This window comes from Parasteatoda tepidariorum, chromosome 4, assembly GCF_982258835.1.
Source record: "Parasteatoda tepidariorum strain Cologne lab strain chromosome 4, Ptep-v5.0, whole genome shotgun sequence".
Lineage (NCBI taxonomy): Eukaryota > Metazoa > Arthropoda > Arachnida > Araneae > Theridiidae > Parasteatoda > Parasteatoda tepidariorum.
In genome coordinates, this window is record NC_141758.1 from 2,684,694 (window position 1) to 2,706,755 (window position 22,062).

The 22,062-nt window shown below is 28.7% G+C and overlaps 1 protein-coding gene across 1 annotated transcript in view; it reads right to left on the reverse strand.

Annotated features, from left to right (window-relative positions):
- The window catches only part of hob (bridge-like lipid transfer protein family member hobbit), a 116,726-nt gene that overhangs the window by 44,590 nt on the left and 50,074 nt on the right, over positions 1-22,062 (reverse strand). Inside the window, exons 29-38 of the mRNA XM_016058688.4 lie at positions 16,987-17,253; positions 15,927-16,023; positions 15,724-15,820; positions 9,709-9,855; positions 6,823-7,070; positions 6,182-6,275; positions 5,406-5,461; positions 4,622-4,670; positions 4,001-4,183; positions 3,029-3,175 (exon numbers count right to left, since the gene is read on the reverse strand). Coding sequence (XP_015914174.1) covers positions 3,029-3,175; positions 4,001-4,183; positions 4,622-4,670; positions 5,406-5,461; positions 6,182-6,275; positions 6,823-7,070; positions 9,709-9,855; positions 15,724-15,820; positions 15,927-16,023; positions 16,987-17,253 — 1,385 coding nt within the window. The remainder of the gene's footprint in view (positions 1-3,028; positions 3,176-4,000; positions 4,184-4,621; positions 4,671-5,405; positions 5,462-6,181; positions 6,276-6,822; positions 7,071-9,708; positions 9,856-15,723; positions 15,821-15,926; positions 16,024-16,986; positions 17,254-22,062) is intronic.

Consider the following 22,062-nt stretch of genomic DNA (forward strand, 5'->3'; position numbering starts at 1 on the left):
GTCAGAAGAGCTGTAGAAAGTTTGAACCCTTTAATGTTAATTTCACTTTTTGTGTGTTTGCTCTATATCTCTACAACTTTTCAAGCGAATTGCACATAATTAAAAAATTCATTTATTCAAACAAAATTCCATACGTAAAATGGTTATTAATAATTATGATTAGTGATGTAGCGAATAGTGATTTGGTCGAATAGCTGAATATTCCGTCAGAAAAGAAATCGGCTGAATAGCAACATTTATTTATTTATTAAAAAAAATCATTAACAAATATTATTCCTTATACTTAAAAGCTGTGACTGCATTTTTTGCGACAAACTTCGTTAGCACTAATATCTTTTAGCAAGATACTCCTAATTTTAATTACTAATTTAAAGAAAAAGAAGCATTGTTTCTGCAAAAAAAAAAAAAAAAAATCTACATCATATAGAATAAAATTGTATATAATTTTTTTAAATTGTAAATGTAACATGTTTTATGAAATCCAGTAATATTCATGTGTATTAGTCATATACTAGCATTACTCATCAGTTTTTTTTATTCCAGCATAATTGTTATTATAGTATTTTCACATTTCGTAGTCGGAAAAATGAAACCAATAATTTTCTTTTTCGCATTTCGTAAATTATTCTTACATTAAACAAAAATTATTAAAAATCGTTAAACCTTGACAAAAACTATAGAAAAAATGATCGACGACGAGACTCAACGAATCAGACTCTTAAAGGGGTTACAAAAATGTGTGTTTCAAGATTCAGTTGTTATAATAAATATCATATTAAAAATATTGGATTTTTAAAACTATGTGGAAATCAAAAGCGATACTAACCAAAAAAAAACTAATGAGAAAAAAAAGATTGAAGTAAATACTAAAAAAGAAGCGTCAAAAAGTAAATACTCAAATGCGCAATTCGAATTTCTCACATTGGCCGAAATATATCAGGATATTCAAAAACCACATAAAAATCAATATCAATAATTGCCTAAAATAAAATCAAAATACAACATGGTTTTACAATACTATTAAAGCAAATTTAGAGCCTCAATACGTGATTATTTAATTCGAATTACACGTGTTAATAATGACCAATAGCGCAATTTTAAAACCCATGTGAAAATCAATAGCACTAACAAAAACTGCCGAAAAATTGAAAAAACAATAAAATCATCGCATTCAAAGTACGTAATCAAATGCATGATTTGAATTTTGCGAGTAATAAAATGATGTAAAGAAAATATCGGGATTTTTTTTTTCAAGTTGAAAATTTGTAGCAAAAAAGATTGAACCATCTCATGGAATAACTATATCGGCGAAATCAGAGCCTGTCAAAGAGTGATTCCTTGAATCCGTGATTCGAAAATCATGTGTGCAATATCATATTAAAAATATTGAATTGATTTCATCATCTTAGTTGGCCAGACAGCCTAATGTGGGCTAATGCCTTCCTCTGAAGATTCCTCCAGAACGACTTCCGATTTATCTTTGATCTCCAATTCTTTTCATTAATTGCAAGAAAATCAGACTCCATGGAAAATCAGATTCCCATCTCAACTGCAGCCTTCTCCGCTTTCTTGATCCAGTTTGTCTAAAAACCTACATCTTTTTTATTGTATTGTCATCAGGCATTTCAAACACGTGGGCCATCCAATTCATTCTACTGATTTTAATGTATTTAATAATATCAGGTTTCTTGTAAATCTCGTACAGTTCAAAGTTAAATCTCCTTCTGCAGTTATTGTTTTCATTTACACCACCAAGTCTAATCCACAAAATCTTTCTCCGAAATATTGCAATACAATTTTCCTCCAGTTTTGTGATTGTCCAAGTTTCAGAAATATATAACAACACTGGCCTGAAAAGAGTTTTGTAAATTAAGAACTTTGTTCTTCTAGAAAGAAACATAGGTTTAATAAATCTTCTCAACCCATAGACAGCCCTAATTGCCAGATAGAGTTAGTTTTTTATTTTGATTGAATCGATTTCATTTCCATCAAATTAAAAAAAAGAGAGAGATAAAAGCGAAATGTACCACAATCATTAATTAATTCATTTGCTACAAATTTGAATTTGTGAAAAACTCCCCACTTACAGTGATAGTTTATTACGTTAAAGGACGGATATAAAATGTAAAAAAGTAATGATAAAGGAATAAGTCTATAAGAAACGTTGCGTTAAAATGTTGTTCGATAATTAAAACAGAAAAACGAAACAAAGAAATATTTTCAATTCCTCAAACAAAAGTGTTAAAAAAAGGAGGAAATTACCTTGCTTAAACGTAATTAAAAAAAAAGCAGCAGTACAAAACTCGTTGTACAGTATAAAGTAATCTAGTTTCAATTCTTCAACTTTTGCTTTTCCCTTTGTCTTTCAGAACATAAATTTGCAAATTTTAGAGATCAATAAATATGTGAAAAACTACTTCTAGTAATGCATAGTAAAAAATACTATTTTAGATTATTTTTTTTAAATTTATTCAAATTAAAAAAAATACTTTTCCAAAAAATAAATTTTTTAAAAATACGTAGACGAATATTTAGCCAAATATTCATTACATGTATAATTATGGATAACTCGGAAACTGATGCCCGGTGGCCGAGTGGTAAAGCTTCGCAGTCTCGTGCCATGGGTTCAATCCTCGGGTCGGGCAAGGTCGACTCAGCCTTTCATCCCTTCAGTGGGTCGATAAAAGGAGTACCAAGCATGCTTGGGGACTAAACATTGGGTGTTCTGCGTTTGGTTGACCTTCCAACCAGAACATCTCCTCCTGCACCCCAGAGCCCAAGATCGAGAAACTGAGATGGGCACAGTAGTCCCTCTTTGGGCTGTCATGCACACTTAGTTCAGTTAACTCAGAAACTATTTGACTGAAAAAAGGTGCATTTATTCAAATAAAGTAGGTTTCGGCCTGATTTTGTAGCCTAGAACCTACCTATTTAAGGTCACCACTTTGAACCTTTAAGATTGAGTCTATTACAGAAAAAAATCAATCATTATATCAAATATGTACAAAGGAATGTGAAAATAAAATACCTCTTCAATGAATACCATGGAGTTAGCTTCTGATTCTGCGACTAACTTCTGAAGCATGGATGCAGCGTGACTAGACTGAAGGTTGCTGATGGGACTAGGACCTGCTGACACACTTGTCTGGGAAGTGTTTGTCTGGGAACGGACTTTCTGTTCCAAAACAGCACAAGACTTCAATTAATTTATATCAACACACTAAATAAATTGTAATTAACAACAAACATGAATGAACCTTTTCATTTATACCCACAGCATAGTCGTGAATGCTTAACACAATTCATAACACCAATTCTTGTTAATCCCTACAAAAAGGATTTTTGAGTGTTCCTCATGCAATGGGGAAGAATGGAATGGAACTTTGTGAATTGCTTTTTTTTTTGTAAATTAAAATTATATGCTTATACATAATAATTTATTTAGATGTATATCATGATTATTTTGTATAAAAAAAAAGAAATGGAAAGACTTGCTAATAAATAATAAAGAATTAAAAGAATAGCTTGGACGCGATTTGAAATATAACCAAAACCTATTTGACATATTAAAAATTATAGGGTCACCAAAATATGATTTAAGTTCAATTAATTTCGCCATATGTTGAATACACTAGCAAAAAAGAAGTCAAAAATAAATGTAAATACACAATTATAATAGCAGTACAATACCATAATTGAATACAAAAGTAGCACATAGTCACAAAAAATACCCAGTCCATTAGCATCATTGAGATCAATTTTACTATACGCTCTGTAAATAGAATAGGTGTCTTAAGGCTTCACAATTTTCTCTTTCCATGTTTGTACCCTCTCTGCTGCCATGTTTTAGGGAAATCGTGCTTTTCCCCCCATGGCAGTACATTTCAGTAAGTAGTTTGCATGCATTGGCATGGGGGAAAAGCAAGAAAATAATGGTAAAGAGTAGAGAAACCTTGAGACACCCATTCTATTTACAAAGAATATCCCCTTCGTTCTTTACCTGAGGAGTATTTTGAGATTCTACTTTAAAACAGCGAAGAGCTTCAGTGGACAGATTCTTCTTTAGTATCACAGTTTTCTGGTAGCTGTCCAACAGACTGAAAACAACAAGTCTATTGTGCCTGGTCCATGCACCTTTTAGACCGTACACCACTAGGCGGTGAGTGGGAGTTTCAGCTTTGTCCTACAAAAATAAATTATAGATTCAGATAAAACAGACTCGTACAAAAACAAATTATAGAAATTAAATACAACTTAGTTAACAAAACCAAGTAAAACTGTACACAGGAAGAGTCCTTGTTGGGGGTATATATATGTATTTTGATACCAAATACTCAATCCAAGGACTGTCACATATAAGAAATTATGACACAGTGCCAGCAACAGCCGTTGTGAATGAAGTAGATAAAGAAGATTTAGGCTGTGTAATTTTGAGACTAACCACTCGTATGATTTATAACATTGCTAAAGGGGATAAACTAAATGTAAATGTTACAGGCTAAATACAAATGCAGGTATTACAAGTATTAGAAAAGAATAAACTATTTTTCACTTAAAAGAGAAAGAAAAATTAAATCATTATCAATTCTTAAAAAGCGTGGAAAGTTCTAATCCTACTTACTTCTTCTGATACAACGTCTTTGACTATCTCTTCTCTTCCATAGGATACTCTAGAAATGATTGCAAATCAGTCAGATATATACATGAAATATAAAACTATTCTAAACAGGGATAGCAAATTTCTTCAACAAAGAACAAAAAACCAACTCGGGGAAAAAGATTTCTTACAACCCAAGTAAAAGAAACTAATTTTGAAAAAGAAATATCTAATATTAAAACAATATTTGAAACAGTTTATGCTTGCAATCTAGTTTAATAATAGTGTTAATTTTTAAATATTTGTTCATTATTGTATTCAATTCTGTGTTTATTCAATATTTTAACTAAATTTAAATTGAATCAAAGCAATAATTTTTTGAGACAAAATAATATCATAATTACTTGATTAAAAACTTAATTCCTTTCAAAAATATACAAATTGGAAATAACAGTCAACATGGCACCCATTTTCAAGACTTGCCAGACGTGAATGAGAAAAAAAAATTGATTTGAGATATAAAACATAAAGTTCCCGACGAAAAATAAAGGTGAATACTTATTCGTATGAAAGGTGATTCCCTTGATAGCGATATTTGTTTCTTACCACCTTGTTATAGCGTGTGGAAATGCATTTAATCCTGATTTGAACCCTTCTCATAAAAATCAAAAACATTAAACTTTTTAAGTATCTCGCAAAAATTATTATTTTTTTAGAGAAACAGTTTAAAATGTGAGAAAGAAAATTCCAATATTTTATCAATGTCTCAGTCTTAAAAAAAAAATACAAAATGTGATTAAAAACATACCTGTTAACACTGAGAAAATAACTTTGTTCAACATCAGTGTCAAAAGATTGAGTGGGCTGCAAGCAAAAGATAAAAAAGTAAAATAAAGTGTAAACAAAATAAAGTACATGCAACTTAATTTAGGATACATGTTTCATACTAAAATATGAATAATAATGACTGGATAATAATAATGAGCTTCATATTCTGAACTCAACTTGAAATGCGTGTTTAAAAAAATGGACATGCACCTTTTCAATGTTCAACCTAGATGAGGAATTTCCACTTACTTTTAAACATTAAGCACAATTGTAACAGAGAAAATTTCTGGATTTCAAAACAGGGGTGGCAGAGTATAATACAGATGAAACATTTTAAGTATCTCTTCATATACAGAACACTAAACGATAGAGATTTTTAAAAATCTAAATTCGTACAATGTCAATCTAATACCATTATTAAAAATTTATAGAATGCATGGCAATTTTCTAAAAATAACTGTTCACTTTTAATATCTTTTCAAAAAGGGCTTATTAAAAATATTTTTTTAACAAGTTAGTTAGGCAAAAAGATGACATCACTTTACAAATTTATTTACATCTATTAGTTTATTCGTAAAAAAGAGAAAAATTTTCATAAGAGAAGTTTGAAAAACAGCGTCAAATGCTATGCCCTTTTTCTTAAATGGCTATGTCCATTTATGCAAGTATTTCGAGCTGTGTTCATTTTCACTCATTTCGAGCTAAGTTCAGAATAAAAAACCCACCGACAAACGAGTTATTAAATTAAACAATTACATTTTCACTCTCCTCATCCATACAGTTGTACAACCATATTTCACTGTCAGACAATTCTGAATTCAAGTAACCTATGTTCCACACAGGGCGAGGTCTGAAAAGCAAAATATATATATATATAATTCCCTGCAAAACATAAGTTTTGATAACTATTAACAATCCAATTTAATATTGTTCAGAAAAAAATTGCTTCACTTGCCAAATACACATATTTTTACATCATTTTAAATTATGTAAATTCAAATGAGAAAAATCTAAAATACAAACGAAAATCGAATAAATAATTTCTGATCAATAAAATAACTAAAAAAAATCTGTATATTTAAATATATATTTGTTGAATTTTGTCATTTAAAATTTATTCACTTTAAAGAGCGGTATTGCAATGCAACTCAAATTTTATGGTAATTATTTGATATGGTAATTTTCTTTTTCATTTCGGCATTTCCCTCGGTCTTTCGACATCTGAGAAGGTGCTTCATTATAGAACCTTTAGTATGTCTGTTTACGTGGAATATTTGTGATCTTTTTACATTGTTTAGGGATATTTATACATATTATGAAGTTAATCCTTTCCATACTTAAGTAGTAATAAATGAAACAAAAAAATAAAGTTTAAAAATGCTATGCAAGATTCTTACCTACGTTTGAGGCCGTCATTAAGATTAGTAATGGATTGAGTGTTTTCAGAACTTAAAGAGAGACGTCCACCCCTCACTTCGAGACCCCTCTGTTTCGCAAATGACATCCAGTAAATGATTTTGAACTTGTGGAGATTGAGAGAGACGCACAACCTGTGATAGTGACGACTCAGCTGAGGTTTTCTGGGCTTTGTGTTGGAAAAAAGTACTCCTCTCCTTGTCAAACGTGTCACCCCAGATAGAATCATCTAATTATTTGTACATAATGATCAAATTAATTAAAATTTATTCACTACTTTCGAAAAGTAAATGATTTAAGAATTTACAATGCTATTAAGAATTTACAATGCTTAACTTCATTAACTACTTAAAATTAATAAGTTAAGAATTTGCAATACAGTATACTCTTGATATCTCAAAGTTGAAGGGAAGAAAAACAATTTAAAGATTGCGAGTTTTCGAGATAACAAGTTCAGAGTTAAATACGTTTCTAAAAGGCAGAAAAAATATATTCTAAAGTATGACTCTAAAATGTAGAGTCAAAAAACATAAGAATAACTACCATTAAATATGTAATGATAGTTGACTATAAGTCTAAATACAACAATGATAATTTTATTTTTAAAAGTAAGACAAAAATAATTATACATTAAATAAAAAGAATTGGTAAAAAATTATTTTACATCGTGGTTTTTACATTTTTTATTTCTATTTCGAAAAAAATTCGACAAAAACAAGATTTTGAGAAGAAACTCTTCAACACAGGAATTCAAATTAACATTATGTGGACGATATATAATGTCAAGGGGAAAATATTTTTTTGACACAACACGATTTTCAAGATATCAATGTTCAAGATATTGAAAGTATACTGTACTAAAATATGTTTCTAATCAGAGTTATAACCTTAAATGCTATCTTTACAGTAAAGTCGCCATATTCAACTCTTGGGTTTTTAAATTTTGATTGCTTGAGTTTATCCTAAATCTGAGTGCACAAACAAGTCAGCATCCAGAAAATGACCAACACAGAGAAGATCCATCTTTTGAAAGGTATGTTGACTAGTGGTGACAAGGGTTTGAAACTGAATGTTAATTGGATCCATGTTTACAGAACCACAATTAGGTCGATGAAGTACAACAATACTTAAAAAAAGTATCATTACAGATTTTTAAAAATATCTTCTACAAGCTACAAAAGGTAAAAAAAATCAAAAGAGCTTTGAAAAATTACTGTAAAGGACACGAAACTAACAAGTCTTTTTCACAATAGCATCTAAAATATTGTAGCTGGTGCCTAAACATTGAGTAAAATTTAATTATAAATCAATTTCTTATTTGAAACTTGCTACTTTTCATTCTATAACTTGCTGGTTTTTAAAAATTGGTCGCAACACCTTGCAATTTTCTATTTTGTAGAGATAATATGCTTTGAAGGTCTAGGTTATCAAACACTTTTCATTTAAATACACTGCACTGAAATTTAAAAATTGCTATATTTCCTTTCATTTATTAAAGAAATTCAATAATTAAGACTTCTCAATAGTTCAAGTAAACTTGGTTTTGTCCACCTCAAATTATTAAATTCGATTGTACTACTTTCAAAAAATAAATAAACAGAAAAAAAGTATCATAAAAATCAAAGTTTAAAATCGCATTTCACATTTTATTTTTAATTCATTGAGTACATGTAAAACACATCACAAGTGGGTGTCGAACTGGATTGCTGCTGAATCGTTACACAACCAATTATATTTTGACGTCGCTTGAAGGCACCCAATTAAATCTGATCCAAAAACTGATTCAGCATGATAATAAACTACACCTAATAGCTGTTAGGTCAACATGCCGTCTTAAATAAGTCTTCACTTATACACATTCATGATAAACTATAAGTGTTTCTATTTTAAGAAAGATGCTAAAAATTGCTTAGTAAAAAAATGTTTGTGAATTCAAAACAAAACTAATGTAAACAAATGAATTGATAATGTTTAAAGTATGCATTTAAAAAATCACAAAATCTATAATTTTAAATTTACAAAATAAAAAAGGCATTTCATATTAATTAAAGTACAGTACATATTAAAGTAAAGTACATATTAATTAAGGTAAAGTACTGTTAAAAATATGAAAAGCTAATACTGTTAAGAAATTAGATCTTTTAAAGAAATATTTTTGGAGCCACTGGTATCCATTGAAATGAAACTTTTGATTGAAAATGCATCATTTCATTGAAAATGAACTTTTACTTATTTTTAAAATACATTATTTGAAACAATTGCATAGGAATACACAAGAAAAATAATTATTTAAAATCCATTTTAATTACCTTCATACAATGTGTGCGTATATATATATATATATATATATATATATATATATATATATATATTGCTGCAAATGCTCTCCATGTACTCCAAAACACATGCTCTCTGTGTATTTTATTATTTATTACAAGGAAAACTTGTTCATGCTTGTTCAAAAATTCAGAGGACCTGAATCAGGTCATCAAAAGTTTCCTTCAAGTCAATATGATGTTTGTTTGTTTTTAATTTATGGTTGATAACAATTAAAAGTAATCTAATAAAAAGAATTTCCTCATTATGATTACAATTATTACAGATTTATTTTGCACTTAATAAATTTATATTTGTTAATAAACATGAATTTATGTTGCATTATAAGTACACAAACTCATATTCTAAATTTTATGAGTTAAAAATATCATATAAATACTTACATTTCACAATACTGTGAGAGGATTACACTGGGATTCACATGAGAGAGTGTGCAAATGGAAAACAGCTATTTAAAATCTGCTTTTATTTCTTTTGTGCCAAAAAGAAGGAAAACAATTCTTTTTCAAAATGAATAATTGCTATCTTACTTTTAAGTTTTCAATCCACCTGAGGGTGCTGCTGTAGAGAAGCATTGTGGGAACATCCTCCTCTGTTGCAGAATGATGATGTCGAGTTTCAAAAGCATAGGATATGTCAAGATTTTGTGAACGAAATGCTCGATAAGAATCATGAACCTGAAACATAGATCTAATGATGTTAAACATAAAAATGGTTTATTCTCTCGATAGCTCGTTAATTTATAGAAACAACATAAATTATCACATTTTGCAGCTATAAATTCTGCAAGCGTGTTTTTGTAAAGAAAAATAGTACAAAATCAACAAAGGTTCTTAAAAGAAAAGTTGCATGAAACCATATAAAGTTTGTACTGGATGTGATAGGAAACGTAGAGTGCAAATATAAATCATTTATTGATGCACAATCATCATTTATGGATCTGTGCAAAAATTATTAAAAAATAGAGGAAAAAAGAGAGGACAGAATTAATATTAGTTAATTTAAGAATGGAGCTTTAAAATAAAAGCTTTCAAGTTTAATGAATGGGCCTTGATTGTAATCCTTCCTTTGCTCTTCTAACTTAAATAATAATTTATTAGAATCTTTTTTAATAGTGATTGGTCTACTTTCTTACTTAAATTAGGAAATCAGATAGGCACATTTTATTTCACTATTGATCTCAAAATTTATATCATTATAGAACACTTTGTAAAGGGTGATGCTAAATAACTTGGACAAAGTTACCAGTCAAAATTTAAAAAACAATAATTGATAAACATATTAACTTTTATTTTTCATGTACTTTTTCCACAATTATACAGCTTGTTTGAAATTCCTGTCATAATTGATACCTTTATAAGTGACATGAGAAAAAAGAAGAGTGCTTTGAAAATCAATCTGGAAAAGTCATATTTTAGGTTTTATTTTATTTTACTTTGAGTTGCAAAGTCTTTTTCAAAACAAGCGCAGTTACGGGCAGTGTTCATAGCTATAGCAGTGAAATTCAGAATACCTGAAGGGGGTTATTGTCACTCTCTCTACACTCATTTATTGAATTTTTTTTTGTTCAACAGCAAGGTAAAAAAACTAAAAATGTTAACAAAAATTCAACAAGAAGCATTTTTATACCCACTAAATTGTTTGAGTAGTAAAACTCATATCCAATGAAGCAATGTGCTTTTATATGCGCATTGGCAAATTTTGGATCAGAGGCAGCCAACAGCAGAAATATTGCTTCATGTTTGCAGCTTTGCATTAAAGCCAAAGGTGGTCACTATAAAATTTACTTAAAAATAAAGGACTTTAAAAACTAAAATTTAGAGAGACTGACAAAAGCAAGAAAAATCATGAAATAATGAAACATGCAACACGAATACCAAAAAACCTCGCGTGTGAATTTTATTTTATTTATATTAGAACAGAACGATAGGTTGAATAGGTTGTAAATTGTTTTGGATGTTCGTCATAATGAATGAATATATTTTTTTAATTGTCTCTCTATTTTCAATTGCACCAAATCACATTTTTGATAAATTCATTAATAATTCGGCTAGTCTAGACACAGATTGCCCAGTTCCCTGACAGGTACTATAGTGAAACCTGAGTAAGTTGACCGCTTGGGGGGCACTACTTTAGTGGTCAACTTTTACAGAGGGACAAGTTAGTGTTTTCCTAAATATAATTCCTTACATAATATTATTCAGGGTAACTTAGATATTTGCTATGTAATTCAGACATTTTTATATATTATCAATCAAAAATAAATATAAATCATTCAATTTTTTTTAATTTCCAAAGGAATTACAACTTGTTACAAAAATTTAATATTAAACTTAGTAATTTAAGAAAAACAAATATGCATATGTTTTTAAGTATTTATATTATATTATTAATATTTTCTTAAAATATAAATACACAAAAACATAAATTAATATGAAGTGAGAAGAACATTTTAAGTCCATTTTTCATAAAAATTATGAATAGATCACCACCAACTGCATTTTGAGGATTGGTAAGTCTTGATAAATCAATAACTTGGGAAATTGGTAATTCTGGAGAATTATCAAGCGAAAGATGGTGAAAAGAGCGTTCGCGTCCAAGTGTCAACAAAAGGAATAAAAAAGAAACTAATGAAGAAGATGACAATGATACTAGTGAGGAAGAATCGATCGGCGAAGAATTTTGAAGAAAAAAATGCTCTTGCGAAACCCAATTTTCAACTTTTATTTCTCTTTCAATATCAGAAATTTTAAATTTTTATCTGAAATGTTTAAGAAATGTATATAAATATTTGTAACTTTTGTGTATATTTTTCCTTTTTGCGATTTCAATTTAATGCTTGCTTCTGAAAATTCCCATGCATTAAAATTTGTTTTTCTCAGAATTAGCTTTTATGGATACAAACTTTCCCCCATTGATTTTCATATGCTATTATAAAATTTCACACTATGATCAGTTAACATTTAAAATTAATTTAGTTATAGATTCAAACCTATTCCTAAAAAAGTCCTGAATAGTTCCTCATGTGGGCAACTCACAAAAAGATTTAGATTAGCTTTTAATACTATTGCACCAATACAGTTAAATTTTAATACATAACATAAAATAGACAATTTTCTGAAAAAATATTTCTTTTCAGGACAATTTATGAAGGATTTTGCATAACATTCAGCCCTGTGGCAGAATCACGGCGAAACTGCAACATTGTCACAGAATATTACCGAGTTCTTTCAGAAGAATTTTTCCTTTGGGAAGTAAAAAATTTTGATTCTCTATTCTGCTAAAATTTTCAAAAATTTTTTCTCTCCAGAATTAAATTCAAAAGATGCCTTTCTTGCACATCGTAGAAGAAAGAAATACTCGTGATTTTTTTATTCTAATTTGAGAATAGAGAAAAATAAAGAACAATGAAGTAAAAAATTTTGGTTTTCTTTTCGGAAGAAATTTTCGAAATATTTTCTTCAATAGAATTATATTCAAAAAATGCCTTTCTTGCGCATCAGAGAGGAAAAAAATGCTCATAATTTTTCTATTCTCATTTGAAAATATTGAAACATAAAGAATTATAAAGTAAAATAATTTGGTTTCATTTCAACAGAAATTTTCAAAAGATTTTCCTTTTCTCCTGAATTATATTCAAAAGACGTCTTTCTCATGCTTCGGAGAAAAAAAAAGGTTTGTGAACATTTCCTTTTTTTTGAGAATAATAAAGTAAAAAAGTTTGCTTTTCTTTCCTGCAGAAATTACTGAAATTCCCCCCCCCCCCAGAATTATATTCAAATGACGCCTTTCTCTCACATTGGAGGGAAAAGAAATACTACAGTTTTCTCAATTCTCATTTGAGAATTAAAGAAAAAAATTTAAAAACAAATTATTAAAAAAAAAATCCAAAACTTCAAATGTTTAAAAGTTAGTTCACTCTAGAAATCATGTCCTTTCATTCAGTTTTTTTCCAAAGAACACCAAATTTGACTGTGAGTGAGGATTTTGTTAAGAATTTAGATTTGTAGCAAGATAATTAATAAATGAATGTGGTACATTTCTTTTTTTCTAAAATTTAGTTAAAATAAAATCTATACACTATTTTCAATATATTACGCACATATAATGATTTCATTTGAAATCATTCGTTTAAGTCCTCATTTCAACTCTCACAAATGTTTTGATAATTTTTTTTTACAATTACTTCTACGAGTTTTTATTTAGTCTTTCTGAAATCGTGATGTCTTTTATTGCTTAGCCATTATTGATATTCTTGTGATTTTTTTTAAAAAATACCGACATTATTCCATCATGTGAAGTTCAATTCAGGGATTCAAGAAATGACTAGCCGAGGTGCTTGGTTTGCGTCAATATCCTCATTAATACACGCGGCATTTCAATCGTTTTTTAGACAGTTACTGCTATGATTTTTCACAATTTTTAAAATATATATATACAATTTTGTTACACATGAAATTCAAATCACTTATTTGATTATTGTATTTTAATGTGATAATTTAATTTTTTTTTAGATCGTTTGACTGACTTTTTCTAATTGCTATTTGTTATCGATTTCCACTGCATTTTTTAAAATTCTGGTTATTTCTCAATTGATCTGATTTCTGCATGTAAAATTTGAATTGCACTTTTAGCTAATAATTTTTTGACGTGCTCAGTTTATGCTGATAGTATCGTAAGTCTATGTAGCGTTTGAAGTGTATTTTCGGCATTTATTGATATTGATTTTCACATGGTTTTCAAATATCCTAATATGCAGTTAGTGTTATTGATTTCCACTTAGGTTTTGAAATTCGATTTTTTTAATACAATATTATTTATTACAACTGAATCTGGAAACGAAAGAAGCATTTAGCAACCCTTTTTTGAAGAGTTTGATTCGAGCGATTTTTCGGGGGTAGTTACGGTTAGGGATCGCATTATTTTTAATTAATTATTTTTTAATATGATGATGATTTACAAAAAGCGAAAAATGAAATAACAAGAGAGTATTTTCTCCTACAAGATGCGAGAATATCGTCCAGAATACTAGAATAAAAAAAAATAAAAATAAAAAAAATATTCAATTTCAATTGATTGAAATAGTCTTTTTTCTTCATAAAAACAACATTTCTATTACTTAAAATTAGTAACATGTAATAGTTATTATTAAAAGTTTCTTGCAGAAAGATATTAGTGCTATAGTGGTTTGTCACAGAAAGTCTGAAAAAATTCAGTCATGGGGACATTCATTAACATACTTAACTCATTTTAGCAGATAACATACAAGATGTGTCCAAGTAATATAAGTTTTATTAAATAAAATAAATCTAAATTTTGACAACAGAGGTCAAGTTAGACAGATGGTTAATGACAGGTTAAATAATAATGCTTTTATGTTTATTTTAAAGTTTGGTTGTGATATTTTAGAGAGCAATAAAATTAAAGGGTGCGTTCAAGTTATTTATAGTCACTCAGTATTTATAAATAATTTGTTGCAAAAGAATATCAAGGAGTTTTGAAAGTTATTCCAAGATTAACTTATGCAATAAACAAATGAAACATATCAGAACAAATCAAGTCATAACTTTAAAGTAAGACAGGTGTGTTTATGATACAAAGTGAAAAATCCTGAAAACTTCATGAGCAAAAACTTGATATAAAGATATTAATTTACATACTATACATATTTAATATAATTTTTAAAGTAAGATTTATTATTAAATTTCCAACCAATGAAGAATACCACACCTTTGTAGTAACTAATTTAAGAAAAAACTTGATGTTTACAAGAATCACGATATTATATTTTGAAATCACGTGAATATGAATCGCAATATGCGAAAATACAAATAGCGATATTAGATTTTTAACTTGCGTAAATCTGAAAAGAAATTTTGATATTACAAATGTGCGAATAAAAATAACTTCTTTTCATCTTAAACTTGCGTGAATACAAATGGCCATATTGGACTTTCAGAACACGTTGATACAAATATTGATATTAAGTCTAAAAAGCCGTAAATACAAAATGATATTGGAATTTTAAATCACGTGAATACGAATCATGATGTAAAATTTTCAAATCTCGTGAGTACTATTGGTTTTGTGGCAATGTGTTACTTTTAAATAAAATAAATAAGAAAATCGATGTTTAACATTAAAAACATGTGAATTAGAATCGAGATAATAGCAGATTCCACCATATTTTCAAATATTAAAAACGGCAAAAATACAACGAGCCAAAAAAGAAAAAATAATCAAAATGGCGGAAGAACCACATATGTGTTAAGGTTTCGTTAACAATTTAGCAAAAGTTTCAAAATTTAAATTTCAGATTCCAGTACTCTTAATTCTTACTTTAAATCTTAACCCTTACTTTAAATTGCAGTGCAAAATTTCGTTGGATTAAAAGTTTTAATTTAAGGAAGTATGCAAATCAATGGTCTTGAGAAACATGGAATTTCGTGAAATTCGCCGAAAAATCACATGCCCTATCTTTTACACCCAGAATGACGATATGAAAAAAAACCAGAATTCTGGGATACACCCCTGGTAAGGCTCACCTGGTTGATTGAATATTCAGGAACTTTGTTTGGAGCACATGGCATGACATTGTGATGGTCAAATGGGTTTCCAAGGCACAACCAATCCAAACTCACGCTATTACATTTTGAAAGAAAAAAAATACATATCTTAGAGGATGTTTAATGCAATTTTTTTAATAGAAAGTCAATAATCCATTACATTAGTATGTAATTATTGTTACCTGAGTTTTAGATGGGGGATGTGCAGAACTCTTATGTCATCATACTTGGATGCAGTATGAACATACATGTCTAAATCTCCTTTAGTTAAAATTCTTCCTGCAAACGAAAACATTCATAAAATATGCTTGTATGTATGCATAAACGCTTTCGATTCCAACACATACCATAAATATCAAATATTTAAACCAGCTGATGACTTATATAACATTTCATAGCGTGTGTATTATAGGGATGATAAACACTACAGATGGTTGGTAATCAGCAAAAAATTTATTTTTTGCCAATGGATATTTTAAAAGCTTTTGATGATTATGCAAAAGTTCAAATTCTCAATTTTTTTCATCGTCTTAACATGTTCATATTTGTTCAAATTGTTAACAAAACCTCACTTGCAATAAAAAAATTTCAATTCAGAGATGACTCCAATTTTTTAAAGTAGGTATAAATTACTTTATTAGTAAAGTAATATAATATATCACAGTTTTTTTAAAAATGAAAAAAATTCTGCTTGTTGTTGCTTATCCTCTTATTCTGACATTCGTCAGATAAGCTCCAATACGCCGTTGACAGCTAAAAAATTCGCAATAAAAAGGGAATCTGATGTAAGATCCACTTTAGAAAGTCCAAGGCAAACCAGAATATACTCTGGCAAAGCTGATTGAACACAGCATATTTTGTAATTAGGGAAGATCTTTCTGCCTCCCTCAAAAATAAACAACTTAAGACAGCCACTGGCAAATCTAGCCAAAGCAGTCTGGGTTATGATAACCACTTGCAAATTTGGCCAAATCCAGAAATAAATGAAGCCATCTGAAGGAGGGAATCAGCAGCTTCTGTTTGGTAAAAAGATTGGAGCACCGGACTCCGAAGTAATTAGGATAATCGGAGCTTTACCATAAATCTTCCAATGTTGCACTTTTACTATCATTAGGGATATGTCCACCAATGTCAATGAAAAATCTTTCAACAACTTTTCAAAAGCTGTGCTATAGATTAAGTTTTATCTATTATTCAACAATTAACAATATACATAGGGCAAATAAAAAGCTTTTTTTGTACCGTTAGTCCATTCGATGAAAACTTCAGTCCACGATATCTCCATATGCTCTGTTGTATTATATGGATCAAGTGAGGCTCTAAGGAACATATTCAGGTGTTGAGCTATCCAGGTCAGTCTGCCATGATAAAGCAGTCGCATTTTGTCCCACCAGGGCAGAGTTGGACTGGGATCCAGTGAGGGTCGACTGACCAGCTCCATTGCTATGTTGATCTGTGCAACAATAGGTTCCCAACTAGGTCCATAAGCCATTGACATATCTTCCATGTCTAAAAGAGAGATAAAATAGTTTAATAATGACAAGGGTTCGAAAAATACCTGGCACTTGGTTATCATGGCCTCTAACCAATAATAGCTGAAACCAAGTATTTTAGAACAATGTAAGCTGGAAAATCTGGACAGCTTTGGGATTGGGGAAATATGGATTTAAAAAATTTCTAGATTTTATAAATCGTACTTAAATTGTTAGAGATGCTATAGGACTATAATAACAAAAAAAAGCATCTGATTCCCTCTAAAACATATTCTACTACTGGCCCTTCCACAAAACAAAAATTGAAATTTTTTGAAAATGATTTATTTACAATTTTGCACACATGCATGAATATATATATATAGGGTAAACCAACCAGTGAAGGAACACTACCCAGTGAAGGAACATTTCATATATATTCATTAAAAATAAGAATTTGAAAGTTTTTCTTTAGATTGATTGGTAACAATAGCTTACTGCCAAACAATAGGAAGTCATCTAGCAATATTTTGGATTACCTGGTCAAATAGATTTCTCTGAAAAAATTTTTGAATTTGTTATTATCTCTGCAACACCTTGTTTCGTTGAAAAAATTATAAGGTGAGTGTTTGTACTTATATGTTTGAAGTGGAATTAATTGCATGTAGTAGTCTTATTTTTCTCACTGTGAAAAAGAGAATTCAAAATATAGTTATTGAAGTTACGTTTTATTTTTTTTAAAGCACCATAGCATAATCAAGTACTGAGATAAGGGGGTGTTTATTCACTGGATCACCAAACGATGAAAAACCAGTGAAGGAACAAGTGTTCCTTTACTGAGTTTTTCTCCCAGTTAATGAAAATAAAAGAAATTTTTTAATTTTCTTGTACTTTTAGTCATATTATACATCAAAATTCTGTTTAAAAGACAAAAAACAACTTCCAACCAGTGAAGGAACAGGCATGTTCCTTCACTGGATCATCAAACGATGAAAAACCAGTGAAGGAACAAATGTTTCTTTACTGGGTTCATTTCTCAGTTAATGAAAATAAAAGAAATTTCGTAATTTTCTTGTACTTTTAGTCATATTATACATCAAAATTCTGTTTAAAAGACTAAAACCAGCTTCTAACCAGTGAAGAAACAGGCATATTCCTACACTGGGAATACTTCCAGTGAATGAACAGTAATGTGTGATATACATATATGGCAGTACTTTTACTTTCGTTACTTGTACCGCCGGTACAAGTAAAAAGTACGTACTTTTACTTGTACTTCGTTACTTTTTAAATTTAGTACTTTTACTTGTACTTTCGTTACTTTTTTAGGGAAAAAGTACAAGTATTTGTAACGGAAATTTTTTCTAAAACTCGGTAAGCTTTCTAAAAAAAAAATATTAAATTGAAAAAAAAATGCTTATGTTTTTTTTTTAATTAATAAAATTAATGTGCAATATACATGCATTCACAGCTAACTTCGTGTTTAAATACCTTCTGTTTCAACTTATACTGCACATTCAATTATTTTTTACTAGCTCAAAGATCACAAAGCTATCTGAAACCCTGTGTTTGCCTTGTTTATGTTTGTGCTTTTAAAACGCGTCTCTAAAGAGTAAAACAATCTTAAATCAATGGTAATTTAAATAAATAAAAATAATAAACTAAAAATTAAAATCAATAGATAAAATTTCTTTTTCGAGCAAATCCATAAAAAGGTTGAAATTAAAACTATATTTGATTTTAAAATTATATTATACGATTATATTATAAAATTATATTATAATATTCTTTCGAATTTAAAAATAAATTTAAATCCATAACATTCAAAATTAAAAATAATTAAATAAATGACAACAATTTGGCAAAAACTTTAAAGAGCATAAGAATATTATTCAATAAAATTTTAGGTTACTTTGAATTTTCGATTTCCTAGAAATGTACTTTTAAATCGTTACTTTTTTTGCTTAGTACTTGTACTTTTACTTGTACTTTTTACTCGTTACTTTTTAAAATAAGAACTTTTTACTCGTTACTTTTTTAAAAAATACTTGTACTTTTACTCGTTACTTTTTAAAAGTAACGTTGCCATATATGGTGATATATGATTTTACATGACTCTAGGATAAGTAATTCTGCTATATAGAGGACAACCGAAATTTTGTTAAAAATTGTATGAATAATTCCTGAAATAATTTCAGTTCAAAATGTTAATTTAGTAGCTTAATTTATGAAAAAATTATAATTTATATTTATTAACGGGGTGTGTAGTTACATCAAATGTTAGGCAACTTAATAAACTATGTTTACAAATCGAAAACTAATTAAATATAATCATAAAAATAGAACATTTTTTCGCTGGCTTTTGCACCAAGAACTCCTAATAAGCTATCATTATAGGATAGCAACGTGATTATATAATTTATAGAAACTACTTTACAATGTTAGAATTTAGAAGTAAGTTCCTCAACAAAAAACAAAGTTAAACAGAAACGATACTCAATTTCTTCAGAAGCTTGAGAGGGAAATCCCTCAAGATATGCTGTAAATTTTTAACACAGCATTGACGGAAGAGTCTAATATCGAAAATGTCCAAGAGCCTGTACTTTTTCCAATATGGAAGGAGCACGTATTAAAAGAAGACCACTTGGTTAAGTCAAACTTAGGAACTGAAGCTAGTATTGATAATGAATGCATATTAGATATCGAATTTGAAATGAGTCCTCATGCTGATTCTCTTAGTTGAAAAAAGAAATGATTCTGTAAGTAAAATCAGTACTAAGATCCTCTAGATATAAGATGGATTTGCCTCAAGATGGATAGATGGATTTGCCTCAAACTTCAAGACACCTTTCCCCCGTCTATTTTCGAGAAAGGCATTCTAGAAATGTTGCTGAAAAATCAGAAGAAGTTTGGAAGAGCCATTTACATTGGCCAAATATTGATGATAAAAAGAAAGGTCAAATAAGAAGAAAAGCGAATAAATTACCTTTTGCACTAACTTCAGAGAAATGGCAAAAATTTCAAGAGGCTGAAAGATCTAAAAAACATTAAAACAAGAGAACATGGAAAAGAAAAAGAAAAAATACTTAAAAAAGAAAAAAAGCTTCAAGAAATAAGAGGAAAAAGAGTAAACTAAAAGGTGATAAAATAATAATGATAATAAACAGCATCGGATGACACAATGATTTAGATTTGACTGTCAAATTATAAGAAAGAACGATTTTTTTAAATTTATTTTGTATTTAACATCACTTTAATTTCTAGTTCATGATTACAGAAAAAAGTTAGCATTTTACAAGTACTTGTATCTCATAATTTCACAAATAGTCTTGTTTTTAGTCGGACCTCTATTTAACAAAATCACTTAATACCAATAATAAGCTCGTTATATGGAAAATTCGTTAAATAGAAAATCACCTCTTAAAATACTTAAACAACACAAAACAGGTTTTAAATTCTTAAACACCAGACATAATTAAAATAGCAATTGATACACTTTTATCTTGTAAACTAGTATCTACTATTTATCATATAAATCTCAACCATAAAAGAAATCTGCATGGAAAGCAAGAATAGAGCAAAACATTATCCAGTGTTACACTATCATGCTATATACATTTTCAACTAAAAAAAGTCTAAATTTATGTATAAAAATATAGTTGCATTTATTATAAAAGTAATTTTAAACATACATTACCACTTGCGTTAAGTTAAATTGCTACGGATGAAATCCGTTAATTTGAAGTGAGTTTTTCGTTTGAAGTGCAAACAAAAAGGGAAAGGGAATTTACTGCTTTCTCTAAGATAATTTTTAGACAAAACAGTAATACATTTCATAAAGCAGTGGCTTCGAAAATTAATTTAATGTCATTTCCCCCATAAATTGCTTTAACAAGTTTAAAATGTTAAGAAATATTTTGGAAAATAGGGAAATTGGATCTCAATGAAAAGTTCGTTAAATAGAAAATTCACTTTGCTATATGGAAGTTATTTTACAAAAAAATTTCCAAAATGCTCTTGGTTCCTCGAAAAAATTCGTAAAATAGGGAAATTCGTAGAATGGAAGTTCGTTAAATAGATGTCCGACTGTATTTGTATGGCTAAAAAATTCATAAAGAGCATTAAAAAATAACCAAAATTAAGTGTTCCTTCACTGGGCAATTTTGTGTTCCTTCACTGGTAAGAGCTGTTCCTTCACTGGGTCTTCTTACTACTTGTTATTTGAACCTCCAAAACTTTAAAACAATATTATGTAAGTTCTCTGCAATTTTTTTGCATAATTTGCAATTAGTAACAAATATGTTGACACTGTCATTTAACTGAAATTACGAATTTTGAAATTAATATGATTTTTTAAAAGGCAAGCGAAGCTTAAGTGTTCCTTCACTGGTTAGTTTACCCTATATATATAAATAAATAAATACAAGAAAACACTAAGAAAGTTAAGTTTTTTCTTTTTCTTTTTATTTTATTTTATTATCTGTTTTTACATGTTATTTTTACTTTTTATGATCTATTTTTTTGCAGTTATTTTATAAAAAAATTTTTTGAGTGCTCCTCACACTATTGTATTAATATATTTTGCTTTGGCTTTATTGATACAATATCAGAAAGCACTCTGTTTTGCGGATATAATCGTGTGGGCTGAAGAAAAGATTATATCTTTTTTTCCCGGCTTTTTTTCCGGTTTTTTAATTAACATTTCATTTTTTTTTTTTTTTAATAAACTGTTGTTTGTTATTTTTTTACTTATTATTTCCCACTCCCTTTTTTTCATATGTCTATAATTTTTCTTTGTTTTATTCTTCATTTTACGTTAAACTAATGTTGAATTTCCCCGTTTAAA